Here is a 27923-nt window from a genome sequence, read left to right as displayed (position 1 = left end):
TTCTTCCTAATTTCCTTATTTTATAAAATGGCATCGATACCTGCGTAGGTGCCAGAGCTGCCAACTTAGGAAGCTCTGGTGTCCCCCTTCTCAGGTCAGTGATGGCTGTCAGTTCTACCCCCAGGATACTTTCTGAGTTCACTGCCTTATCAAGCCCCTACCTGGACCACAACAGCCTCCGCCTCCAGTTCAGCCCCTTCTGTTGTCAGAAGGGACTTTCTGAAATCCCAAGAGGACAGGGCCACTCACAACCTGCAGACCATTTAGGCTCCCCAGTGCTTTAGGTGAGGTCTACACATTGGTATGAGCCCAGCGCTCTTCAGCACCTGTATCTGGCCCCAGCAGCCATCCACAGAGCTCTTTTCGGGTGCAGGGAACCACCCCCTCTTCCCGGGGCACCCAGCAGCCTTCTCCACTCTGCTCCCCCTGCCAGGAAGGCTTGCTGACTCTCACCTGTTACTCAAGACTCGGCTCAAAGGCTGTCTCCTGTGAGACCTTCTAGGGCACATCCAGGGACGGTGAGTTATGATCTCCTGTATATATGATCCTCTGGGGCACTATCATATTTTATGCTAATAGTCTGTTGTCTTACAGTAAACTTCTGAAAGGCAGGGACTACGTGCTTGATATCACAGCTGCTCAAAAGATGTTGTCGTCTAAATGAGTGTGATGGATGAGTGTATGCGCACACGGAGCCTGAATAGCGAATTCCACACAGTTCCTCACTGGGGACACTGGTTCTCACAACACCATAGCCTTGAAAAGGCTTCTCCCCACTGGGTGAAGCTGGGAAGCTGGTCACCTGAAAGCGAAAGGCTGGAGTGTCCCTGGGCTGGGAGCTGTCAGAGAGCCCTGTGGTGGCATCCTGTGACCTAAGCTATTGTGACATGCTGGCCTCACGGGGGGTGGGGTACCTGTACTATTATTTGCTAGAGTATTTGGGCAACTAACACTAGGACAAGACTCCATGTCAAAGAAGATAGTGGGGTGTTGGGTTAAACAGGTGTATTTACTGTAGAATTTCGGAGCCTTTAATTTCCTGTAGACACGTGAGTGCCCAAGAGTGGGGCAGTGGGAGGAGTTTCCCAAACACATCTGGCCATAGAGCCCCAGGGTACTCACTGTGGAAACCACTTTGGGAAACACTAGCCCAAAGTGGCGGATTTTTACTGAATGGATGACAAAGGACCCAGAAGAAAGTTTTTGCTTATTCACTCATCATGGTCACTCTGAAATATGTCAATCATCAGAATCAAACACTGTCTTTCTCAGGGGACCTGGGTGGCTCGGTCGTTAAGCTGAGTTATTAAGCTGAGGCTTTCGCTCAGGTCATGATCCCAGGGTCCTGGGATCGAGCCCCACATCGGGCTCCCTGCTCTGTGGGAAGCCTGCTTCTCCCTCTCCCACTCCCCCTGCTTTGTGTTCCTGCTCTCGCTACCTCTCCCTCTGTCAAATAAATAAATAAAATAGTAAAAACAAAACAAAACAAAACACTGTCTTTCTCAGACAGACCAGAGGAAAAAGGACATCTTTATGCAATCAAAAATTTTTATTCAGAATAGGCATTAACAAAATGAAGGTAGGCGCCTCATCAATGCAGGGCCACAGGGTAATCAGAAGCCAATTGGAAAATAATTACAAAACTACTTTGCTACAGATTAAAATAAACATGAAACCACAATCATTGGCTACAAAATGTAGCCGCACAGAAATCACACTGAAAATAGAAGGTAAAAATCTTCAGACAATTTGCTCTCGTTTGCCCAGGTGGCAGGGAGTCGACAGCCCTGGGAACCCAAGGCCAGGGCATGATCAGAAGACCCCACAGCCCCACGGCTGTGGCCTGCCAGAGGGAGGAGGTCTCGTTCCAAATCTTTGGGAAGACCATCTGGCTTCCCACTGTTTCAGAGCAGCTGGATTAAGTGCTTGTAATTCCGCCAACAAAGACTCCCAATGAAGAAGGACAGTAGCTACTGGGACTGCATCTGCCTTTTCAACTTGGCAAGTCTCAGAAGACACTCGTCCCTCCACTGCCTTCTGGCAGCTAAGTGCCCTGGATCATCGGGAACTTTCACACACATGGCCTGGGAATAGGAAACAAAATGAAATGAAAAGGAAATGAAAGAAAAAAACCAGAGCATGAAGAGGAACTCATTTACCAGGAGAGTAATTGTTCCTATTTATGCAAACTGTGAATTTGCTTTCGAAGACAAAAGCTTAGGAAACCCTCAAGTAACTAACTTTCCAAATCCACAGAGGCCTACAGCTCGTCTAAGACAATCAAGATGAGCTACCCGTTCACTGGTCACCTATGACCATGACAGGACTGTGGACAGGCAAAGTTAGGAATGAGGAACCACCAAAATCAAAGGCAAAGACTCTGGCTACAAATAAAACCTCACCCGTGGCTCGGCCAGCACAATTCTCTACAAGGAGTCTACGTACCTGATTAACTTTTTCAACTGTGGCCCCAGAAAAGTCTGGAATGGGTCCAAAAGTCTTTAGGACACGTCGCATGCCTTCACTGTATTTGTCACAGTAGCTCAACATACCTGAAATCATATGAAAACAAGAATGCACAATATCAGCAAGAACACTATATGACTCCAAACTAAGAAATCTGTTCAGAGGGTCTCACCCTAGGTCAGATTACTACATTCCTTTCCTCTGCAGATGAAGAAGAGGTGCAGGGGGGATGGCCACCTTGGTCAGCCAGCACTGGGGAGTGAGCATCCTCACCAATGTCACTACTCAGGCTTTCCATCAGATCCTAAAATCCTAAAAAAACGATGGGACCCTAGGGCCTCTGTCAGTGCACCTCATGGACTCTCAGGTAGGCCTGTGTTCCTGCACTGATTGGATGAATATCACATGAAGTCCTGTTTTCATCACAAATGTCTCTTTCAACAATGTGTCTACAAGGTTACTTGTGTCAATGGCTTGAATGCCATTTCTAAGAACCAAAGATGTCAAAGCTCCATCAAATCTGTCTCCCATTTCACTCTTACTCCATGAGTTCTAGTTACCACTTTATTAGGTGTCTACCAGGCAGCAGGTTCCTTAACACAGGCTGTATTTCTCGCACAGGCAGGCTCCACATGTAGACCTCAGCTTTGGCTAGCGGACGAGAGCCCCGTCACCCGCACCCCGGGGCGTCTGTCCCTGGCTGCATGCACCTGCTCTGCAGTGCTTCTGTGGCTTCAGGGCCTCCGGGAAGGCAGTGTCTCGGATCCTGAGATAGGGCCCTGGCAGTCTGACGGAGAAACACCTGAAAAGGAGGCTTATCCTGGAGGGGGAAGGGAGGGAGAAGCAGTTGCGGGCTGCGTGAGGCTGAAGCTCCTATTTTGTTAGAATCAGAGATGTGCCCAGAGGAAACACCAGTCAGGCTGCACCGCCTCCCAAGTGGCCAGGCCTGCCTTAACCCGCTCTGCCCTGCAGACAGTGGAGCTCCTCTCGTGCTTGTCCCCCGCCCCCTGCCTCAGGAGGCAGCCGAGGCTGGGCCAGTGCAGGCGTGCACTTGGACATGAGTCAGCTCAGAAGCCGGGCCCAGATACATGGAGGAGGTGTCTCCAAGTCCTGGGCCCCACTGGGGACAGGGGCTGAGCTGCAAGCAGTTCTGCCTTTGGCCCATTTCCAACACTTTTCAAAGCCAGAAAGACTCAGCGGTTAGTCAGTTAGGCTAAAAAGATAACAAGGGAACAAATGAAACTGTAGAAATTGCAGAGATCCCAGAGCTTGGCTCTCACCTACCCCGCGAAAACTGTGTACGATTAACTTAAAATAAAAATGACCACCACTGGATATTCTTTTAAGCAAAAAATCAAAAAACAGCTTCTTTCGGGTTTAGTTTTGGTGGACCTACACTGATGTGAAAGCCTAAATTCACTCGGTGTCAATTTTATTTGGCTCAAATCGTTTTCTTTCAGTGTGCTAAAATCAAATCCAATTCCCTCTTAGAAGAGAAACCGTTTTGAAGGTAAACATTTCAAACATACCAACCCTTCTGATGTTAGCACCTACAATGAAGTGGTGGATACTCTCTTTTTTTAAATAAGGAGTTTCAGGGCATCTGGGTGGCTCAGTAGGTTAAGCAGCTGCCTTCGGCTCAGGTCATGATCCTAGGGTCCTAGGATCAAGCCCCGCATCGGGCTCCCTGCCTGGCGGGAAAACTGCTTCTTCCTCTCACTCCCCCTACTTGTGGTCCCTCTCTCGCTGTGTCTCTCTGTCAAATAAGTAAATAAAGTCTTTTAAAAAAATTAAAAAAATAAATAAAATGAGTTTCAAAAATTCAATAAATAAATAAATACAGAGCTTGGTTTCATTTAACATAAGCGTAACTTGACAATTCAGAATTTGGGAAGGCTCCCTAACTGTTCCAGCCCTGGCCAGTTATCCTGAATGGCTTTGCATTTCTGGAACCCAGAAAACAACCTGTATATTTATTTCCTTTTGGAAATTAAATATTTACATCAGTCTATCCATTTGTTTATTTATTTGAACTAAAGGTAATAAAATCTAGACACAAATACAGTTTATTCCCTTTGGGGGAGCAGAGACACAAGAATCGCATAAGCTGTAAAGCTATTACATGAGAAGAAAGGGAAGACTCAGGGTAGCTGTGGATTCCTCTCTTGCACTGAAAACGGAAGCTCCATGGCTCCACAGATGCCCTGGCAGGAACCGACTCCACCTGCAGCTACGTGCGCGGCAAGAAACCACAGGATTCAATTCCTGTACCATATGTCACTTCTGGATTACTTTACATCTCCTGAATGCCCATTTTTATCTCCCAAGGGCTTTCGAGAACTTTTTTCCTTACTGCCTTTTATAAAATTTGTAGTTTTAAAGAGCATTTATTCCTTCAAAATGGAATACAATATGGTAAAAATCCTAAAATACATTTCATAACTTCTCCCGTCTTGCTCAGGAAATGAATTATAATTTCACTTTTATTAATATAAAAACACTTTCTATCACATGCACTCAGGCTCTTGGGATAAATAGCCTCGTTGTTTGTGGTGCAGCTAAGGAACAAAGAGAGCAGGTGTGTGCAGACCCTCCCACTTCATCTGTAGAGAAGCCGGACACCCTTAGGAGGGCTCTCCTACTTGCCCAAAATACAAGTTCATGGTGACTTATAGTCAAGATCTACACTGTACCTTTAGTATTTACAATGTTCTGGGACATTTATCACTGTCACTGTTATTGGTAACATTTTTTCTTCCATTAGAGAAATATTAAAAGGATTTTACTTCATCTCCAACAATAATTTTGGCTTCTCTACACTATGAACAGAGAATTGAGTGGCAATCATTCCACAATACCAATTTCACCGGAAGTGTCAAGGAGAAAAAAAACACTTCACCTTTTATCTGGCTGCTAATGTGTCCTTCCTGTATATTACTATGAAATTTGGCCTTCCCCTAGATTTTTTCTTCTACACTTCCTTGTCCCTTGTTCCCCCGTACAACAATATTCTTCCCAAAACTCTCTAGAGCTTAGCTTTTTAGAAGACTTCAAACCTGATTTCTTAAGAGATGCTTATATGGAATAAGAAAAAATGAGGAAGAACTGATTCTCATGAGATTAGACTTAGCTTATCTTGCTGCTTTCTAACTTGGAATTCTTTAGTTGTGAGCCCCCAAAGGCAAGACAGTGTGCTTTCCTGACCCGTCAGCACAACCATGGTGGGTGGATAGGCAGAGAGCCTTCCTCGGTTTGCATTTACAGAGCAGGCACGCAGCCCCGCTGGACCGTGGAAGTGGCCACCGTGACAGGCTCTGGGAGTTCAGTTTCTTGGACAGCCCTAACTGCTACTCACACCAGAGGAGTCTGGTTTTCTCGTAGCGTATAAAACCACACCTACATGAATTCACCTGCTTTCAAGAGAAAGAGTTTCACAGGAACTTTTTAAGGAAGATCAAATAGGCCCCAAAGCACAGAGCAACATTATCTAATTCCCACCTGAGTGAGTGAGACCTCACCTGAGGTCAGGGAGGCGAGGCGGGTGGAGACAGAAACCTCCCCGGGGCCCCTTAACTCCTGAAAGTCCCAGTGTTAGCAGCTCACCCGTTTCACTGAAAATAACAGCCAAACCCACCACATAGGCATGTCGATTAGTTAGAAAAAAAAGAGAGAGAGAGAGAGAAAGCATCTACACACAGGAGGAAATTTTATGAGGCAGGATGGTAAACATTCGCTTCGACTGGAGATGATTTCCAGAGGCTGCCGATTCGAGACAGTCATTCCCCAGGCAGAAGTAAACCCAGGAGGCGCCCAGAATGCTGCCAGGTGTAACACGGAGCAGTTCTCTTTGCTGAACTAATGGTCTAAGAGCTTAGCAAAGAAACAAACCAAACGGTTAAAGTCTGGAGATTTCACCATTCTATTGCAAAAATGTCCTACTGTGTATTCATTCTCTATTTCTTTTTGGGAGAGTTAAAAAACTATAAGAGTAGTGAATAAAAAACGAGACCGAACTTTGTATGAATATAACACCGATTAAGGGACTTCATCTGTGTCAGCCATCCAGCCAAGCATTTCCACCTGGCTTCATTCTCACACCACCCTTGTGAGGTGAGCACTGTGGCCATCTTCATTTTACAGGTGGGGGAACCCACCTGCACAAAGCTAGTTAGCTTGGCAGGCAGGGAAGCACCCAGGTTGACTGGCTCTACTGACCAGATCCCCCATTCTGAGAGCCTGTCCTTCATGGGGGTTGCCTTTAAAAAGCAGCCAAAAGGCAAAGTCAGCATGCTGGCCTCCAGCTTTTCAGGTGCCATTTTATTAGATTAAAAACTGCTAAAATATTTTTACCACTTCTAGGTAAACTGTAGCTTTAAGACTTAATAACTAGCCTTAACCTGAGATGCTGGCTTTATGAAAACAACATTAGAAAAAAAGAACTCTCCCTCTCCCCCCAATCTTGATATATTCTGGATGACACTGTGAGGAATAATGAACATTTCCATTGGTTCCAAGCCAGATCTTATAACAGTCTAACTCTGGTCTTTGGAATGCTCTGAAGTTGAAAACTACATCCGTCCACCATTATCATATTAAGCCAATTAGGGTTTTCTTATCATATCTGCTTTGTCTGAAAAATTTTTATAGGCCTCCTTCCTGTCTGCCACACTATTTGGTTCTTGAGTTTCTGGTTTCATTGGCTTCTCTTTCTATTTGAGAGTCAAAGCTGCTCTCAGTTGTCTCCCTATTGATGTCTCGTGATACCTGAACTATCTTATTTTTCTGAAGAAAAAATAATTTAAAAAAGAGAAAAACATGGTGGTTACCAAGCAGTGTCTATATACATTCAAATGTTTAAATATGTTTGCCACTTTTAAGGTTCTGGCTGAAAAAGCATTTGAAATTCTCCAAGACTTTATTTTAATGATACTTCAAAACTCTTGTTTCACTTTTAGGAGGGCCTCTTTCTTTACATTATCTTCCTGTGTTCGACTGTTATCCCACCACAAAAGTAATATGCTCGTGCTAGGACAGAGTCCCCTGTTCCTCCAGTACCTCTCGGTCATGCTCAATTGTAAGGAAGAATCAAGTCAGTTACTGAACCACATTTGCATGACACACAAGACCAGTCCACTCAAGCCATCCACATATATGTGTCCCTACAAGACTATGACTGGTAAAACTGCCTTGACTTATACATTGGAAATTATATTTCACTAACTACGGTGGCAAAAATCGAACTATTACCAAAACATGGTGGAATTATAAAATCTAAGTCAAACAGACTCCCACAGGTCACTTATCCCAACTTCCCACTTCATTACAAGTGTCTCTGCCTGATATCAAAACATCCTGACAGGTGGGCAACCAGCCCCCCGCCGCCCCATTCACCCACTCATAGCATGGCCCTCTCCCTCAACGTCAGCTTCAGTTACTAGAAACTTCCTGCCATGTACTGAGCCCAAGTCTGTCTGCCTGCCATGTCCACTCCTTCAATCTGGTTCCACCCCCACATAAGACACGGACAGACAGATGCACACACGCGTGCTCACCCATGCTTTTCTCTGGTCACCTTCTCCTGGATATGCTCGTTTCTCAACATTTTGGTTAAATGTGGACCATGGAGCTGAATACAATATTCCTTTTCTCCTTCCACATAAGTTTTACACGTTAATAACAATTATTAAAATAATATGGCAATAATTGTAGAAAACTATGACAACACAAAAAAGCAAAAAGGTAATAAAAGTTACTTATAATTTCAACACTAAGAGATAGCAAGTAGTCATGACATTTAGGTGACAGTTTCCTAGATTTTCATTCATACCTTTTAAAATTTATTTTGTTTCAGTTTGGTGTAGGTTTTAGGGCTTGTTTTTCAAATGGTGTCTTGTTTTTGAATCACTTAAAATGCGGCTGACACTTTCATTCTCGCAGGTTTTCTCAGCCTTCTCAACTTGTCTTTCTGGTAGAGTCACATGATCGTGGGCCTCGACCTACCTCCCCAGGCCCTGTGAAGTAGGCTTCTGGGGTAAATGACCTGCCTGCCCTGCACTGCTGCCCATGCCCTAAACTAGGCCAGTCACACGGGGAAACTGCTCCTATTTAGGCAGAAGATATGTACAGCAAAGGTGGTCACTTCCCTTATCTATTTGTCTTACCTCTGTAAATAATGGCATCATCTTTCTCAGGAAAACACAACTTTGTCTTCCATCAGGCTGGATGCCATGTGGCACAGTCTCCATGACAACACCTTCATCTGTCTTTTCATTCCTGCCTGAGTGCTGTCTCCTGCATAGAGCCCTGAGGTTCCTGGATTCTGTGTGCACTGACATCTCAGGACACGGCCCTATCTGTGAGTTCCCAGGGCTGGCACTGTCTCCTTCATATGATACTGTTTCTATTCAGTTGTTTAAAAAAAAAAGGCCAAACTGTACTGTTGACAAAACCCATAAGACCACGAAATAGCACAGAATTGCCATCTTCACCCCTGTGGAAGCAAAGCATACCTTCTGCATTGAGATGCATAGTTTCTAGGGGTCCGATGAACGCATACCGCATGCCCAGGCCATCTGACATGACAAGGTCAAGGTCACTTGGAGAAACTATTCCTTCCTGAATGGAGAAAATGGGGCAGTGCACAGATGAGTCCTCTGGAAAGACAATTTTCTTGCCTTCACTTTTAACCTAACTTCTTTAGAGTACGATCCCAAAATACTCTCCAAGGTGATCTAATGGGATTTTCATCAGACTTTGCATGACAAAACTGTAACATATAGACAGATTCTGAAAAGAGGGTATTTTGTGAAATGGTCAAACACCAACTCACTTTTTCCATGGCTGTAATAAAGCTGCCACCTTGCTATGCCCACCTCCACCTCCTGTACAGCTGTGTGTCACTCACAGCTTTGGAGAAGGGGGAGAGGATGAAGGGAAGGGGAGAAGTAAGAGCAGGTACTGGTGGAAAAGGGCAAGAAGGACGTTCTACATATTTGCCCGAGATCTGGACGCTAAGACTAGAGTCATCAAAAGAACTAAGGAGGCGTTCTCCAGGCTTTGCCCGCCTGCAAGCCCGGCCTTGTCCAGCTCTTAATCAGTGTGTAAAAATGACATTCTTTGATGAAATGCAGCTTAGAACTGTGTGTTGTCGGCAAGGTGGGGCCCTGGAATGTTCTGTAAATGTGAATGGCAAGGCAAGAGGCAAGTTGTTATGTGTTCAGGTTAGATGTCAAATTGGCCCCTCTGTGTTACTCGGCCTGTTCTTCAGAGAGCCTCAACCTCACACCGCTTGGGAACGCGCAGGGACGCATTAGCACAAATCTGCGTGATCCGGTGCTCCATTGCCAGTCCCTCCCGGCCTGAGGCCATTTTCACCTTGGGCATTTCAGCTGTCAGGAAGGCAGACGTGGGGAAGCCATCAGATTTCCCCCAAGTCTACACTGGTCACACTGCTAGAATTTACTGTTAAGTCTCCAGTTATTTCCTGAGCAATTTCTTCCACAGAGCACGGTGAGGAGAGAGAGATGCTTCTGCCTGACAGGCCAAGTCTGCCTTCTGAAAGAGGCCACCAAGTGACGCTACTCAGGTGACACCTCTTCGGTCAGCAGCCGCGGTGACCTCGTTACTGGAGCCCCGGGGCAGAGGATGAAATGCTCTGCTGTGGAAATTTCAGGTCTGCCCCTACCCTCAGGGGCACATCCACCCAGCTCCCATGAACAGGCTCAGACAGATGACCCCCCCTCCCCGCCCCGCCTCATTTGCTCTGGGTTACAGAGCAAATCCTCTCCCTTTCCTTGAAAGGGCTGTCGTCCTATTTGAGAGGGTGTCCATATGGCTGAGGAAAGCTTTCATCAGAGGGCTTTCCCAGGCCCCACGGCCTGTGGGGAGAGCCGGTTTGCCCACCAGGCAGCCAGGGGAGGTCGGTGCTAAGCCCTCCCTGCTCAGGACCCTGCTGTCCCTCCCCCTCCGGGGCCTCTTTGGCATCTCTGCTTTCCAGACTTCCAAGTCACCCGCGAGGTTGAGAGAGCAAGGGAATTTGTACCCTCTACCTCGATCACCTGCATCAGCTACCGAGGGAGAAAACACCAGTGTCTCAGGTCGAGGGGGTGTGTGGACCACCATGGTGATGCTGGGGTGGGGGACCAGAAAGCGGATGGGGCCAAAGAACCGAGAAGACAGAGCCACCCATGAAGGGGATGGCATGTACCATTTAGACATGACTGAGAAACTGAGAGAACTTACCTTCCGTCTGTGTGCGTGTGAGAGATAAACAAAGATGTGCACAAACTGCACATAAGTGGTTTAGAGAATAATTACAAAGTGTGCCCCACCCCCCGCCCAACACCACTGAGCCTGTCTTCCCTACCATATCCTTCTCCCTCCTTCCCAGAGGCAAATATCCAGACTTTTGTTAAGAACCATGTTTCTACATTTAAGACTTGCCATCTATGTTTATATTCCTAAACCACAGTTCACTTTTTGCCTATTTTCGTCTTCTTCAAAATGGACTCACCCCGTGCATTCTTTCACTCAAGTGACTTGCCTCTTTCACTCAACTTTATGCTTTTAAGATTCACCTGTGTTGTGTGTAGCTGTGGTCTGTCCACCCTCGTTGATGTGTAAAATCATAGTTTACTTATCCATCCTACCGTAGTTCATGAATATTTGGAAACGTTCTTGTTCCAGGTTGCGGGGCACACATCCAAGAGGAGAACTGCTGTCCTAGGGCACACACAGCTTCCATGGTATTGGATAATGCTAAGTGCTTTCCAGAGTGGTTGCACCCATGCACACTGCCTCCAGCAGTGTATGTGAGTGCCCATCACTCCCCAACCTCTCCAACACTTAATGGTATCACACTCGCAAAGTGTGGTTCGTCACCTAGGCTATCACGATGTCTCCCTGGGTTTCCGATTTCTATTAAATCATCCTACCGTAAGTTCATCTGGACTGCTAAGGAGAGCAAATTAATTTATTCAATTGACTCAAATGCCAACAGGTTTCACCTCCCTTCACTTCTGATAGCTAAACTTTTAAGCGACAAGGGGGCAGCAACGAGGAGGCAATGGTATCACGGTCGTGTCCAGAACTATCAAGAAACCAATTGTTTTTTGTTTTGCTTTTTAAAGATTTGTATTTATTTATTTGACAGAGAGGGAACACAAGCAGGAGGAATGGAAGAGGGAGAAGCAGGCTCCCCATGGAGCAGGGAGCCCGATGCGGGGCTTGATCCCAGGACCCCGGGATCATGACCTGAGCCCAAGGGAAACACTTAACGACTGAGCCACCCAGGTGCCCCAAGAAACCAATTGTTGAAGGCATTCCTGACTTCCTCTCCCTCCTCACCAAGCTCTTAGGGCCGGAAGGGTGGCTTCTGGTCCTCTTCCCAGGCTGCCTAAAGGCATTTGCTGTGGCATTCCTGAACCCTGTGAGCTCTGGAATGCCGGGAAAGGCAGCCGGCAGGGGCTCTGCAGACCAGCCCTCACCCTGGCCCTCCTTCAGTTTCCAGGTCAACACCCCAAACAGCCTGAAGTTTCCATACGTTGCTCAAACTGTAAAGGATGCAAATATGGAAGGCATCCTACACGTGTGATGCTTTTTGCCTCGGCTCTCTTCTTCTACAATTGTGTTTAGTATGTTTAGAGCTGACTTCGCAGGACTTCAAAATACCCCAAAAGTGAGGCACCCAAGAACAGTAATTTTTGATCTCTAAGTATGTGAGCTAAGAGTGACCCCAACTAAATAAAGCCTTAGAAGGATTGTCCACCTACTTGGGGGAGGAGGCACACTTTCCTCCAATTCCCAAATTTCTCCAAAATGACCATCCATGTTTTATCAGTTACTATTCATTCGCTGAAGAAGTGAGAAGAGAGAAAAGTTTTAATCTTTTCTTCCTAACTCCTTCTTTCTGCCCCATTTGGATTTTCTGAAGTAGATTCTCTAAGCTTGAGTTTTTACCCAGAAGTACATGCAGAGAAAAGAAATGGTCTTAAGTAGTAATGAAGCATCAGCTCGCCAATCCGGGTTTTGAGCTTACCCCTACTGAAACAAAGGTTCGCGTTTAGTATATTCTGCAGTTCAGCTGCTTCATTCTGCTGTTAAGCTCCACTCCACCCAGATCCTCAGTGACATCTGTGGCCCTGATGCTAATATTATCAATAATAATCACAACTGATAATCATAGTGGCCTAAAAGGCAGAAACAGGCACTTGAATTGAACACACTGATCTGATCATCGATTCCTTGGAAACAGATCCTACACTGCATGCTTGTTTGAAGACTGAAACCCCACCCACTCCAGTGTGTCTGTGGTTCAATTAACATTTGTCAGTAAAGCTATCAGTACTTCCTCCATTTTGTGGTAAAATTCTCAAGTCACACGTACAAAGAAAAGCCCCAAGTGGTTAAAAAGATTCCAAAAACTCATACAGAGCAATGAACACTAGATCACCATTAGTTTAAAACCTGGTTTGCATCATGTCCTGAAAAATCACTCAGCAAGGACAGGCCGGCCAGAGTGGTAAGGAATCCCCTTTATTGAAAGCTTCTTTCCCCTACTTCCCTTCGCTAAACCCGAAGACTTCCCACAAGCAACCAGGACACACTCAGGCTGGCACACACACCCTGTACCTTGCCCGCTGGGAAGGAACGCCCATTCTGGGGAGGGGGGCAGGACTGCCCTCTGTGAGTAAAGACAAAATGCAAGACCGTTAATTAAGTACTCAAACTCCTGTGATAGAAACTTTAAGTATAATTAAAGGTTTGGGGATGCATCAGGCAGGGTCCTACCTGAGAGAGATAGCTAGTAGGTTATATACACATAAAGAGATTTACTTCAAGAGATGGGCCTATGTGATGGAGGGCATTGACAAGTCTGAAATCTGGAGCAGGAACCGATGGTGGGAACCTCCATCCTGCTCTGAAGGCCTTTCAACTGATTGGATGAAGCCTGCCTACGGGATTGAGAATAATCTCCTGTACTTAAAGTCAACTGATTATAGATGTTAAACTAATCACATTTATCAAATATCTTTACAGCAACATCTAGGCTTTGTTTCACTGAATATCTGGGCACTCTGGCCCAGCCAACATGACCCTCACAGTGGATAGAAGTTCAGAGCATGGTCCTCCCCTTCAGGTATCTTGGATCTAGCCCTTTATTTGTGGGAGAGAAGGAGAGAAGACACATCGAATGGCCAACAATAGGCAAAAGATTGATCTGGTGTTTGGGACACGGAAGAAGGCGGGGGGGGTCTGTCAAATTTGGGGATGTATATTGATGAACGAATCTCCTGGGACTATTTCCCCTACTGATTACTAGCGACACAGAATTATTCTTCCTTCTCTCTGATCATCCCATTCTCATTTTCAATTTTCTGATTCATGTATTTTTTTTGCATGCCCTCATTTTCATTTACTTTCTTCATGCCATTTTTCTTCACACCATCCTCCTTGTCCACTTCTTTTTTACTAATCCCCAGCTTTTGATCTTCTTCTATTTTGTTTTGCTCTATTTTTCACCACATTCGATCCTGAATTTTCAGGTTTTTCTTGTGCAAATACTGCTCCAACTTGGCAGACACATCACCCCCGGGAATGTGGGCTTGCTACCCAGGAATCTGCACTAGGTCATGCACAAGTCCTTCTGCCCCTCCCCAGCCAGAGCTGTTTGGGTGTAAATGCACTGTCTCAACTGAGAAACAGGAGCCAGAAACAGTTTCATCTTCGAAAATGTCAAATAATGAAATGCAACAAACAAGGGCATGAAGGGGCCACTGGTCTTGCTTTGCTATTGCTCCAGTCAGAGACCAAGGAGCAGGGCTTACAGAAAGAGAGCCCACCTCAATCTCTAATTAGAGCGAGGATGGAACAAAGTTAAACTTCAGTGAGTGCCGTCCACCCCCACCACCACTGCAAAGACGTTTCAGGGATAAGCTACACAAGATTAATCACTGAGGTAGAAATAACTCAAGTATGAGCAAGGGGTTCAGGACTCTTTTTTAGCAACATCCAACTCTGGAGTCCTGGTAGAGAATGGTAGAGAAAGTAATATAGTTACAGTATTTGAAGTATAAAATAAGGACTATCATGATGGTTCACAGCGTTTCTCATGAGAAACAAACTAGAACCATGAGTTAGTTCCCTCTATTTTATATATTATATAGTTGTGTTTTCTATACTCTTTGACAAGCATTACTCTCCTCCATACAACATGAAACTAGCTCCAGAGCAAGAGGGAAAAAGACCTGCTCCAACCACCCCCACCCAAGCTACCTTCCAGGGAGAAGGTGAAGCAAATGCAAGATTTTAATAAGAAAGAAAGAGAAGACTGCTAAGTGCGGCCCCGCTATTACTCAAAGGCTTGTGGTCAGGTTTGTGAGCTGCTCAGCTTCTTGCCAAAACCTACAAGTTTTCTTGGAAGTGAGGCATAAACATTCCTGCAGGATGACTCAAGCAAATTTTGCTAACTTGTGGAAGAACTGATTGAACACCACATTTGGCTGATGCAATAGGACACTGATTCATAAAACACCCATTGTCCAGAGCCTGCTGAGGGGGCGCCCAGGGGAAAGCAGATGAGAAGGACACAAGGTGGACTGTACCGGGGAGGTGGTGGGAGGCGAGCCCACGAGCACCACTGATGGCAAGAGACGTGGGTCAAAACCTCTGAAGGTGTCTTCACTACATCTGGCAGGTGGCAAAGACATTGCTCCTCTCAGACAGGGAGATCCCAGCAGTTATTCTATGAAATGTCCCCAGAAGAAGAGACTCTACCAGCAAGGACACTCACAGAGGCATTATAGTGGCAGAAAACTTGGAACTACCTTAAAACATTTACAATAGGGGAAAGATCAGATTTTTTTAAAAAGATCAACTAAAAGAAAAATATCGTTAAGCCATTAAAAATGGAAACTTGAGGAAAGTATTCCTTTTTTGTAAAAGATTTATTTGAAAGAGCAGGCATGTGCATGCACGAGTGGGGGGAGAGGGTGAGAGAGTCCCAAGCAGACTCCATGCTGAACGTGGAACTTGATTCCAGGACCCCAAGATCATGACCTGAACTGAAATCAAGTGTCGGATGCTCAGCTGACTGAGACATCCAAGAGCCCCTCAAGGAAAGTATTCTTAACAGAGACAAGACAGGAACACAGTAAAATAAAAGCAGTTGACTACTTTAGGGTGGGGGAAACATAGGTGGTCTTTTTTCCCTTTGAATATTCTTCAAATTAAACTGTTTAAATGGAAACAAATAAAAAACAGGAAAGGGAAAGAGAGGAAAGACTTTGTCCCACTACAAGGGATGCTCCAGAGCTCTTTAGGACCCAGGCAGTAATAATTCGCTGGTGTTTTTTCTTACTGCGCCGTGCGTATAACAATGCTTTCAGGGAGAAAAACAATGGTATTATAGAGTCTGACAGGAAAGGAAAAGTCTTGACCTGAAAACAAACACAGCAGAAGGAATCCACCCTTCCATGCAAATCTAAGTGTCAGCAAGGGCAGCGATGCCTTAACTGGGGGGTCCTCTGGGGACAAAATTTTCACAAAGAGGTTTGCACCAAGAAGTATAAGCACTCCCTCCAAAACCAGAAGCACAGCATGGCCCCATCTCTACCTGCCCCTCCTTCCTAATTCCAGCAGGGCTTCCTGCCCGTGTCCCCAAGTCACGGGCCGGCCTGCTGGCCCGCTTCTGCCTGCCTCATGGAAGGCAAAGGAGGCCAGGTGACAAGGCCACACAGTTTCACCTGCAGCCTCTCTTCTCTGCCCTTCCTCTTGGGGACCCCTTCCCTTCTTCTCTCCTCTGTTTCAGGGCCCCTTGCCTGCTGCCTGCTAACGTTCCAACTCACCCTGGAGGAGCTGAAATCCATCATTTATACTGATTGATGGCCTGTCGGTGATGATAGGGAGTCAGGAGTTAGCCTAAGAGCATTTTCATTTCGTTTTGTTTAAGGGCTGTTAGAATACTAGCACTGAAGTTTTTACTTTAAACACCATTAAGGAAATCCAGGCATGCCAAGCTGGTTTTACAAAACTGAGTATGTGGTTGATGTTTTCATTATGTTTGTCTGTTAATAGGTCTGGAGGTGTCTCCAAAATAACAAATCAGCAGGAGCTCTCCTTTCAATAGGGTTTTGTTGCTTACCAGTGTGGCTACTCAGAAAGTAACCTCCCATAAAACAGTAAATCCTATCATAAAAATTGTCTACTTCTTAGAGACCATCAGGACTGGAAGGAACTCTAATTAACTGACAATTCCCAGCCTAGCAAATACAGCTTTCAGAGGAGAGCGAATCCCAGCTTCCTCAGTGGCTTACCTCTTCCCTGGACTGCTCTGGAGAGAAACTTGTTCAGGGTGTGCTGTAGACGAGTCTGATTGCTCATCAAGTCAGACACAAGCTCGGGAACTCGGGGCCAGACCCAGCTCTGTGCACAGGGGGCACATGGACCTCGGCTCCAGCGTGAGGCAGGAGGAGCTGTATAATCATGACGGGCCCTGTTTCTGCCGAAAGCCACCTGCCTCCACAGCCCCATGTCCCAGCGGCCTGTCCCTGCATCGTCACACACCTTGAGTGGTATCTGGATTGAGTCCTTCCGATACACCGCCTTCGAATGGCCTCTACTTAACTTCCTCCTCTCCCGGGGTCAGTCTTGGACACTAAACACTTGCTGAGCCATGGCTCTGGGTTCTGATATCCTTCTGGGGCTTCTTAAAATGCCAAGATGCTCAGTGTTCTTTCAGGGCTGCCATACAGATGAGAAGCACGGCCTTCTCTTGGTATCTCTGAACAGAAGGCCATGGACAGGAAGCTCTCTGAACTTAAAGCCAATGTGAAAGGTCTCAACTAACTTGGAAGATGGTCCTGGTGAGTGAGGGGACACATCTGCTCCAAAGGCCCTGCACTGAGAAACAGGATGGCAACGAGAAAAATGACCGTTGTGATGGATTCAGGACAGCCTTTGGGAAAACTTCACAGGGTAAAAGATCTAGAAGAATTAAAGCCAAGAGAACTCTTTAATGTCCTCAGGTGATGAACTTGCTGGTCAGACAGCTGACCCCAGGCTTTGGAAGGCAAGAAGGACAGAGGCCAGCTGGCACAGGACAATGGGCCCAGGGCGTATGAATAAAGTGGGAAGGTGGAAAGGTGAGTGTGCTTCAGGTGCTGGAGGAGTGGGAGACAGGTCCCCCTCATCAATACCGATGTCTGGGCTATATTTTCAGGAGGTAGAATAAATAATGCAGAAATGGCAGAAAAATGTCTTAAGAAAGAATTTTGCTGGGTGAATTTTGCCTTGGTGAGAAAGAAAAAAGAAATGCAGAGCAGAATAGGACACGCTGGAGATGGGAGGCTGCAGGACTCCATGCATGCAGCACCTGAAGCTGAGCAGATGAACACAAAAGAAGGAAAGACAGCACGAGGCAGGCAAGGGCACAGAAGGACGCAGGACAGGAAGAGGAAACATGCCTTCCTGTGTGATGGGCCCCGAAGGGAGGCCCAGGCCAGGAAGGAAATAGGCACAGAGAATTGGGGCGCCTGGTGGCTCAGTCGTTAAGTGTCTGCCTTCAGCTCAGGTCATGACCCCAGGGTCCTGGGATCGAGCCCCGCGGCGGGCTCCCTGCTCAGCGGGAAGCCTGCTTCTCCCTCTCCCTCTATCCCTGCCCCCTGCTTGTGTGCTCTCTCTCTGTCTGTCAAATAAATAAATACAATATTAAAAAAAAGAAAAAAACAGGCAGAGAGAGATGGCATCACTTCTGGAAGGACGTGAGGCTCAGAGCAAGGTAAAGAAATTCCCAGATCCAGGAGTTCAGGAAGTAGGGCTGCTGAAGGTGGGTTCTTTTCAACCACAAGGAGGTTCAGTCAGACACTTCATATATTATCTCTTTAATTAAAAAAAAAAAAACAAAAAAACCTAAATTTTTAAGTTTAAATTTTAACACACATAAAATGTAGAAAATTCTATAGGTGAGGGTATGGTGTGGAGGGCAGGAGCTTGGGTCTTTCTTGGCGCCTATAACCTCCCTTTACATGACCTACCCTCCTACATGACTCTTCTTGCCAAGTACACAGACAGATGTTGCCAATGTCTGGACTGTAATATTTTGCTCAGTCAAGCCTCAGCTTTTTCCTACTGGACACATTCCAGGTTAGCCATAGCCTGGAACAGTCCACAGTGTTTCCAACACCTTCTCTGCAAAGAAAAGCTTCTAATATAACCCTACCTTCCAAGTGCCTGTAAGCAACTGCTTTGAACATGCTTTCTCTTGTCGAGCCTCTCAAGCCACAAGACTACCGTTGCCTTCCCAAAGCCAGTGAAACAAGTGACTTAGCCTGATGCTGCTCTATTTTCTTCTTTTCAACCTCACTACCCTGTCTTGTACTGTTTCTCTTCCAGAGAGAAGGCTGAGTGATTGGTAGGGAACATACTTCCTTCATCACAGGGTACCTATGCAGGGGGACATTTTATGGAAAAGAGCAGCCAGTGAAATGCTGGGTCTCCCCAGGCTGTCAGAAAACTACGGGACACAGAGGCAGCTTACTGTCCGATATGGCTTCCTTCTCAGAATGCTGAATATGTGGGAAGTAAACTTCCTGAGGATTAATGTGAACTTGGAGAACCAGACCTACACTAATACTGGCTTATAAAAGGAGAGAAGAAATCAAATAACCCCCCCATCTCCACATGATCACAGCACATGTGAGAGAAATGTTCGAGTTAGAGTAGTAAACTCACAATTTCATCATCTTTGCCCTTAAAATATGTTCACCCCATCAGTTCCCTTTTGTGTCACGTCCCATTCTGTAAAAGAGCTTACTGTACATTCTGATTTAAGCGTGGCAATTCATGATGAAGCAGGTTGCTCATTCATCTGGCCGATGACACAAGACCAAGCGCACGCTGCACAGGTACACAGGATTTGCAAGTACAAGGAGCCTGCTCGTTTCCGGCTGTCACCCCTGGAAGGACCCACTTCTGTTCACACAGGCCCGTGACTAATAAGAGGAAAACCTGGCCATGATTTGCATCCCTATTCCGGAAATCAAAAGGCTAGATGAGGGTGGCTGATGCAAAGTGTGTGGCCAGCATGACAAGGAAGACGCCATCTGGGCATCCATCCCCAAACCAGTTCCGTGGGACACGGGGGAAGGCCAGCTTTGATTTGGAATAATGACTGACATCTCCTGGGCAGTTACAACCTAGCATTCTTTTGTTCTAATGTGTTTGTGTTTTAACTGAAGTGAACTAAATCCTTTTTTAAAGTTGATTTTCAAATAACTTTTGGGATAACTAGAGGTATTCAACGTCACGAGACTAGGACTGGAAATCATGGCTTCGAAAGTGACCAGGTAACAGTCTCTCCACTAAGCAGAAGCTGGTTAGAATTGCATGTTTATCTATCATGAGCCTATGTCAAGTAGAGAGAGTTGGAAATAATGGACATTCAGAGACAGAAGAACATGAAAGGAGAAGAGACAAGAATGACAGAGAATATACTCTGTCTCACTGAAATTAAGACTGGATCAACTGAAAGTTAAATTAGTATTTAATGTTCTATTAAGGAATAAAATGCCCATAAAACTAAGATGTTAAAATGCTAAAAAAAAAAAAGAAGTTATACCTTAAAACAGATGAAATATAACACATCAAGACTTTGAGATCAGGGTGGCACAGGGAGAGAGCCAGGGCTCCTCCAGCTTCAAGGAGCACAGGAATGTCCTGCAGAGCTTATTAAAATGCAGAGTCTGGTTCTGCAGGTCTGGGGGTGGGCCCTCAGGTGCTGCATTTCTAATGAGCTCCCAGGTGAGGCCCCTGCTGCCTTCCAGGAGCCTCAAGTTTGTAGCCAGGATGATATCCCTCACATTTCCGCTCAGAACTAACACACTGGTGGCAGCTCTTGCAAACAAAAAATTACATGGGATTCAAGGACTCAGAAAACATGGGCATCATTACCGGGACCACAATCCGTAACACTTACTAAACCATTACTTTATGCCGACATGTTCTAAGCCCTTTACATGCATGACCCCATCCAATCCTCATCACCTCCCGAGGAGAACCAGATCCACTGGCGCCTCCATTTACAGCTGCAGACACTGAAGGCCAGAGGTGGCGCAGGTGTGGATCCCTACCAGACTGCAGAATGTGGATTAAACCACTCGCCCGCTTTTTTTTTTTTTTTTAAAGATTTTATTTATTTATTTGACAGAGAGAGAGATAGCAAGAGCAGGAACACAAGCAGGGGGAGTGGGAGAGGGAGAAGCAGGCTTCCTGCTGAGCAGGGAGCCCGATGCGGGGCTAGATCCCAGGACCCTGGGATCATGACCTGAGCCGAAGGCAGACACTTAACGACTGAGCCACCCAGGCACCCCAACCACTCACCCTCTTGAGCCAGTGTCTTAATCCGTAAGGGCAAAAATAACAATGTACCTCTCATGGTTTTAAGATGGGATGATCTGCAAATAACTGTAAATCATGAAAAATTTAAAGGAGAGTGCTTTGTAAACTTCTAAATTCTACACAAACTGAAGTTACTGATGAGTAGACAATCCTCAGGGGTTCCCTGTGCTAAGACTCCTAATTCCTCTGTTATAGTCTCATAATTACATTCAACAGAAACCCCTGAATGAGTTTATCATAAAAAGTTTCCTCAGTTAATTTTACCACATGATCTCTGAGATACACTTTATTAACTGAAACGATTCTTCATAAAAGGAATTAGATCCACATCCCATAAAATATACCTGTCTGACAAGAAACCAAGAACTGAATTTCTGCAGCTCAGGGCGGGAAGAAAAGAAATCTAGCCTCGCAATTATATTGCTCAGAAGGGTGAATAAAACCTGAGATAAGCAATTTCCAAAGCTCATTATCAACACATTCCAACAGGCTGAGAATCTGCTGATGGCTTCATGATTCACTCCAGCTCACCTCCACCTACCCTACCTGGAAGGGGCAAGAATTTATGGGCAGTACAAGCTCAGCTGTTGTCTGGGTGAAGGTTTATGATCACAACGCAACTTCCTTTACTATGATCATTAGCTTAAGAATATTGATTTAAAATCACATTCCTGGCCAACAGGATCTTGTCCCCTAGTGACCTAATCTTGGGCTACTAGACTATAGCCAGACTTGTCCATCTGGCATTTCCAAGCCTACAAAGGGCTGCTCCATCCCAATTCTGAAGCCAAACTGGAAGAGAACACATGGGGTGAGCATTGGTGAGACAATGCAACAGAACCCAGCAACCTTGTCCCATCAGATACCTGGCTGGCCATCTTGCTCCCAGACAGCCTTTGTCTTTGCCAAGCTGACACAGCTGTGTGGGGCCAGACAAAATCACAGTTGATGGCAAGACTGTGTCATGGTCTAGGCTGCCACGAAGACAAGGTGTGTCTTATTCCCAGCACTTTCTCTTTCTGACCAGGAAATGATGTCTGCAGCTTACCTCTCTCTTCTCGAATGGGCAGGTCTGCACAGGAGCCTCCCTTACCTTTCCCTGCTCCACCCTTCTTAGAGTTTCTCACCCATGCTTCACTGCAAGTATTAAAATACATCCTCCAGAGTTGGTGAATGAAACTCAAAACAGGAACACCATACAGAAAACCAATGAAACAAAAAGTGGCTTCTTCAAAAACAATCATTAAATTGATAAGCTCTAGCAAGACTGACAAGAATAAAACAAGAGCAGACACAAATCCCCCACATCAGGAATGAAACCAGGGATATCACTACAGACCCTAAAGACACTAAGAGGATTTAAGAGTATCGCAAACAACTTTAAGCTCATGAATTCAACAACTCAGAAGAAATGGAACAATTTCTTAAAAACCACGAGCCACCAAAACTCAACCAAGACGAAACAGACAACCTGAATGGTTCTTATAACCACAAAAGAAGCTGAACCTGTCATTAAAAAGATCTTAGAAAAGAGCCCTCCCAGGCCCAGGTGGTTTCACTGGAGAATTCTATCAAACATTTAAAGAAGAATTAACAAAAACTTTATAATCTCTTCCAGAAAATAAAGAGGGAAAATTTCCCAATTCATATTATGCATATTATGCAACCTTGTTGGCTAATGCAGCATTACCTTGATATCAAAATCAAAAAAAGCAGTAAAAAAAAAAAAACCCACAAAACTACAAACCAATACTTCTTCTGAACTTAGAAAAAATTCTCAACAAAACATAAGCAAACTGACTCCAGCAAGGTCTAGAAAGAATTACACTCCCAGTGGTATTTATTCCAGGTATGCGAGGCTGCATCAACATGGGGAAATCAATCGATCTAACTTACCAGATCAACAAAATTATCAAGTGGCCAACAGCACCCTTCTGCTCCTCTGACCACTGCGTTAAGACACTGCCATGGCTGAGCGGAGACGCAAGCCATCCTTCTGGCCAGGCACCTGCTGACCCACTGCAGGTCATACCCAAACTCGTGGGTAGGACCCCTGGAGATTCACGCTTGGACATGATTTGTGCAGAGCGGTTTACACACAGACAACATGGGACAGTATTCCTCAGTCCGCCCCAACGCACACCCGAGAAGCCCAGACAGCGGCATGCAGGCCCATATGCTGCACAAGGCATCTCAGTGCTCTGCAACCAAGTCACCTTGTAGCTTTCATACCTGAAAGCACATCAGCCCTAGTTTGAGTCAGAGAAAAAATTCTGCCAAATTTCAACTTGCTCTGTGCATCAAGAAAGGAGTGAGACGGAAGCGCCCACAGTGAGTCCTTGAGTAGGGCAACCCTGCTCATCTCAGCTCATTGTGTTCTCCATGTCAAGACTGAGCCTTAGTGCTTTGGCCCACACGTGAAACCCACCCCAGAAGGAGAATGTCTTGGAAAGATAAACTCCGTAAGATCTTTGGATCTTTTGAACTTAAGAAGTACAAAAATCTTCAATTTTTAACGTAAAACCTCCCCAATTCAGCTCCTTTTTATATTAAAGTTGCCCTTACATGTTTTGAGGTAAACTTGGAACACCCTAAAATCTAAATTCAAGTTCAACTGGCTCTGAAATTGTGAGTCAAAACGGTGTCATTTAACCCCAGCCCTGACTGGGGCTCAGCACATGCGTGCAGATTTGCACAGAGCAAGGTGGGGCTTGCGAGAGGTTTTCTCACCTTGCCTGACTTTCATGTCTTAAGTGAAAACAGACCACAGGTGGCACAGGTTTTCCTTCAAGAAATTCATGTGATAAAGTCAAGCCTTCTTAAACCAACCCACCTAATGGGCAGAAATACTGATCCACTATTCCCAAGGGGAGGGTGGTGGGAGGTAGGGGGAGGTAAGAAAAACGTGCCTTTTGTGTGTCTGCTGGGCTGCAGTGTTGAGAACTCAGAGGGAGGAACCTATGACCACTTAGGGTAGCCGGGGAAGAGTTCTCTCTGGCTCTGCTAGCCCCAGAACCTAAGGAAAGCAGGGCCTGCTGTGTGGATGTTCAGAGCCCACACCTGCAGCTTCTCTGCCCTCAGAAGCAACTACTTTGGCAGCAGGTACACGGCCAGTGTGCTAGTGGCCCTCCCATGTCTGGTTGGCCAACAGAGCAGGTGTCTCTGAGCAGCAAGGGTAACAGCACCTGGGGCGCCATACTGGTGACGCTACCCCCTCTGCGCATTCCCTCTGTGAGCCCCTGCCCCACAGCTGAAACACTCCACCTGTCACTTAAGTCTCAGCAGAGCTCAGGGATGCCTGCCGCTCTATTCCCGCCTCACACCACCCTGCAGAGAGGGGCCTGCAGTTTCTACACCTGCCTGAATTCTGTCTGTAGATCATCTTTATTTTTATTTATTTTTTAAGTATTTTATTTATTTGACAGAGAGACACAGTGAGAGAGGGAACACAAGCAGGGGGAGTGGGAGAGGGAGAAGCAGGCTTCCCGCCGAGCAGGGAGTCTGATGCAGGGCTGGATCCCAGGACCCTGAGATCATGACCCAAGCCAAAGGCAGACGCCCAACGACTGAGCCACCCAGGCATCCCAATCATCTTTATTTTTAAAAGTGAGTTATCTTCTACCCATTCACCAAAGAAAATTCTTGAGGTTCTATCCACACTTTATCTTCTCATTTCTGTAGCCTCTTCTCAATTTGTCACAAACTGGACTATCCTGCTGGATTTTAGCACTTGGTGCCTTACAGGGACTCTAGGCACATGAGTCCCACAGCAGCCAATGTAGAGACACATGCAGGATTCTGAGGTATGTCATCCCTGAGAACATTCCTGCCTGCCAGTAACATGAATATACTCAGTCCACCATCAGCCCCTGGACACAGGACAATCAAAAGGAGGGCGGACAAAATGAGGCAATGAGAACACCCAGAGCGGCCAAATTCAATAACCCTTCCAGCCCTCCTTCCACGTCCAACCAGTAAAGGGTGACATTGGACTCCTCCACCGCTCTTCCAAACCTGGAGCTTCCAAACTGCAGCTGGTTCCACTTTGTGGTCAACACAGAGAGAACTCTTTGTGTAGGACTCCCACCTAATTCCATTATACCAGAACCTCCAAGTTTTTCCCTTGAGTTGGCTCACATCGTTCTGACTGGAGAAAGCAAGATTTACCTCAGGGCTTTTATCTCTTTGGGGCACTAAGATACCTCACAAACAAAAGTAAAAACTGCCTTAAAACCCCTCACAGTGTTTTACTGTCATATTGAGCTTTTCTTGTGGTCTAAGTGCTCCCCTATACTAGACAAGTGGAAATATTTTAAATACAGTTCCATGGGAGTGCTTTCAGTTCCGTGTGTCTTTAAAATATTCTACTACTGACTGATAGTCAAAAACATCCCACAATTTGAGAAAATTAAAACTACAAACTTAACAGTGAAAATCCCAGCTTGATGATATAGGAACACTAAGTGGATTTAAACAGTGAGGACACAGAATTGTAGCTTTATGTGATAAATGCATACAGCAGTTGGGTCAGATGATGAGTCTAACAGGGATGGGACAGAACACCAGAACCACGACATGAGAACAACACATACATCATGCACTGGGAAGCTAAAACACAATGCCCACAGGCTGGCCTCCTAGTTCCTGTCTCAGGCTGGGATTGGCAGACTCCCACAGGAGTTTACCCAAGGAGTGGGTCTATTCCAGGAGCAGACAATTCAGCCTGAGCTCCATTCCCCTCTGCCTCTTGTATCTGGACAGACCCTCACTCATGCTACCACGTTTCTGCAACAGGAGAGTGGGCAGACAGTGCTGTTTACCCATGCAGAAGCTGGGGAACCATCAGCGAGCAAGTGAACAGAAACCAAATGGTCTGAGCCCGAGACCCCTGGACTATTCACTGAAATCCTGAGGCGACTTGGATCGTCTATCCTGCCCGGCACCAGGTCCTTCATATAAACGTATGCAGCAAAGTGATCTTTAAAGTCACGTATAAAATCTTTTAATGAAAGGACAAGGTTAAGTGTGTGTGTGTGTGTGTGTGTGTGTGCACGCGCGCGTGTGTGTATAATGTACTTATATGTAAGATGAGCATATTGCTAACAAGTTTAAGGCTTACCCATTGTTTCCTCCTCAAGCTCAAAAAATAAACTGGGTCTCTTTAGAGGATACAAGTTTACTCAAAATTTAGTTTTTTCTCCTCTTGAAAAATTATAAAACTGGGGGGAAAACCTGACACTGAGAAAACGTGGTGTGTCACACAGAGATAATTATGTGGTAATGGTATGAAAGGGCAGGAAACAGAGAAATCTATCATCAGGTGTGAATATCAAATGACTTACTGTAACAGAGGAATCTCTGAAACATACAATGAATTGCTACCTTACGTTTTATTTTCCTCGCCCGTTGACTGAACCTGAGAGAAGAGCTTGCCCCCGGTCCCCAGAACAGAGCAAGCAGGACCGAGCGCTGACTTTCCCATCCACTACCCCCCACCCACCTCCACGCGGCCCCAGGACACTGCTGCCACCATCCCCTCCAGCTGCCAGAGGCTGAAAGCAGCCCACGCACCTCCACGAGCCGCCAGGCCTCACTGATGACGGCGTACTGGAGGCGATTCAGGGCAAAGCCATCAATCTCCTTCATGACTCTGACTGGGGACTGCCCAATCTTCCGCATCAGGGCGTAGGTTCTGTCCACTGTTGCAGGGGCCGTCTCCGGGTGTGGGACCAGCTCAACCAATGGCACATAATATGGTGGATTTACCTTATGAGAGACACAGAAGGGGAGAGGGTCAAAAGACAGCTCTGGAGTTGGGGTGCTGTTCTGGCAGACCCTACTTGCATATCTCGAATGGTCAGACGGGGCAGATTTGTCTTTGGAAAGGCCTCTTTAGATTTAGCATCCAATGACAAGGAACTTGAAATATAAAGTAATCCACAAAGGAGGGAAAGAAAAAACCTGAGCACAGAATTCTGTGGTTTTATTTAAAGAAAAGTCAATACCAACATATGAGTTGAAATTTGAAGGGGTGGATGACCATTCTGCGCATTCAGGGCTAATCTCCACACCCCTGAACTCCCCGGGGGATTTCTCAGCAACCCGCTGTTTAGCCCTCATAGGCTTCTACCTACTCCCAGCCAGCCTCCAGAGCCACTCTCTCCACAAGAGTCACCGCAGGCTCTTGCTATTCTACTCTGTTGCCATTAAAAATCATCGACAGCATCTTCCCAAACTTGGTATTTCCTTAACTTCTCCATGTTAAGCCTCAAATGTCTACCCCACCCTCCGACATCCAATCTCACCTAGGAACCACACAGCATCAGAACTCTACCGCAGCCTCGACATCAGGACACGGCCTGAGATGGGACGGGTCGGTCCACTGTGAGTAGGCCCTAACGGAAATGCTGGCCTGGGCCAGCACTTACACTTTGGGCTTTGGTTTTCTTGGTGTACTTTGAGAAACTGTTCTTGAACATTCCCAAAGAGAATTATCCTGGGTCCAGAGAAAATGCTGCTTGGTAGAACCTGACTAGCCTCACCATGAAAAGCCAAATGCACTGCAGTAAATTGTTCCCCAAATGATGCTTTTAAATAAGTTTTCCTTGAGATAAGGACAAAAACTGATAGAATCTTATAGTCACTTCAAGAAGCATCCATTTTAAAATGACTTCTACAGGGGCGCCTCGGTGGCTCAGTTGGTTGAGCGACTGCCTTCATTCAGCTCAGGTCATGATCCTGGAGTCCTGGGATCGAGTCCTGCATCGGGCTCCCTGCTCAACAGGGAGTCTGCTTCTCCCTCTGACCCTCCCCCCTCTCATGTGCTCTCTATCTCATTCTCTCTCTCAAATAAATAAATAAAATCTTTAAAAAAATAAAATAAAATGACTTCTACAGAGAAGGGAAAGAAAAATTTTTCTCCTAGGACACTGCTTAAAAGAGAGGCCTCTGGTCCACACACAGCTTAGCTTCAGAGATTCCTTTTGCTCTCGGCCTGCCCTGGTCACTCTGTCAGCCCTCTTAGAAAGCAAGAGAGGATGACATCTGTTTTCAAATAAGTAAAT

General features: G+C 46.0%; 1 protein-coding gene across 2 annotated transcripts in view; it reads right to left on the bottom strand.

Annotated features, from left to right (window-relative positions):
• Nucleotides 1–1530: 1530 nt before the first annotated feature.
• The window catches only part of CRYL1 (crystallin lambda 1), a 149329-nt gene continuing 122936 nt past the window's right edge, over nt 1531–27923 (bottom strand). The window contains exons 5-9 of one of the 2 annotated variants that reach the window (XR_012378841.1): nt 26431–26625; nt 8976–9081; nt 2446–2552; nt 1717–2084; nt 1531–1646 (exon numbers count right to left, since the gene is read on the bottom strand). Coding sequence is in view for 1 of the 2 variants with exons in the window: in XM_025875210.2 (XP_025730995.1) it covers nt 1971–2084; nt 2446–2552; nt 8976–9081; nt 26431–26625 (522 nt within the window). In the remaining variant the exon portion in view is untranslated. Of the gene's footprint in view, nt 2085–2445; nt 2553–8975; nt 9082–26430; nt 26626–27923 lie in introns of both variants that reach the window. The other variant, XM_025875210.2, reaches the window with a different exon arrangement.

This window comes from Callorhinus ursinus, unplaced genomic scaffold (genome assembly GCF_003265705.2).
Source record: "Callorhinus ursinus isolate GAN/ISIS: 27379988/994484 unplaced genomic scaffold, GSC_fseal_2.0 scaffold7, whole genome shotgun sequence".
Taxonomy (NCBI): domain Eukaryota; kingdom Metazoa; phylum Chordata; class Mammalia; order Carnivora; family Otariidae; genus Callorhinus; species Callorhinus ursinus.
This window is presented reverse-complemented; position numbering and strand designations above follow the sequence as displayed.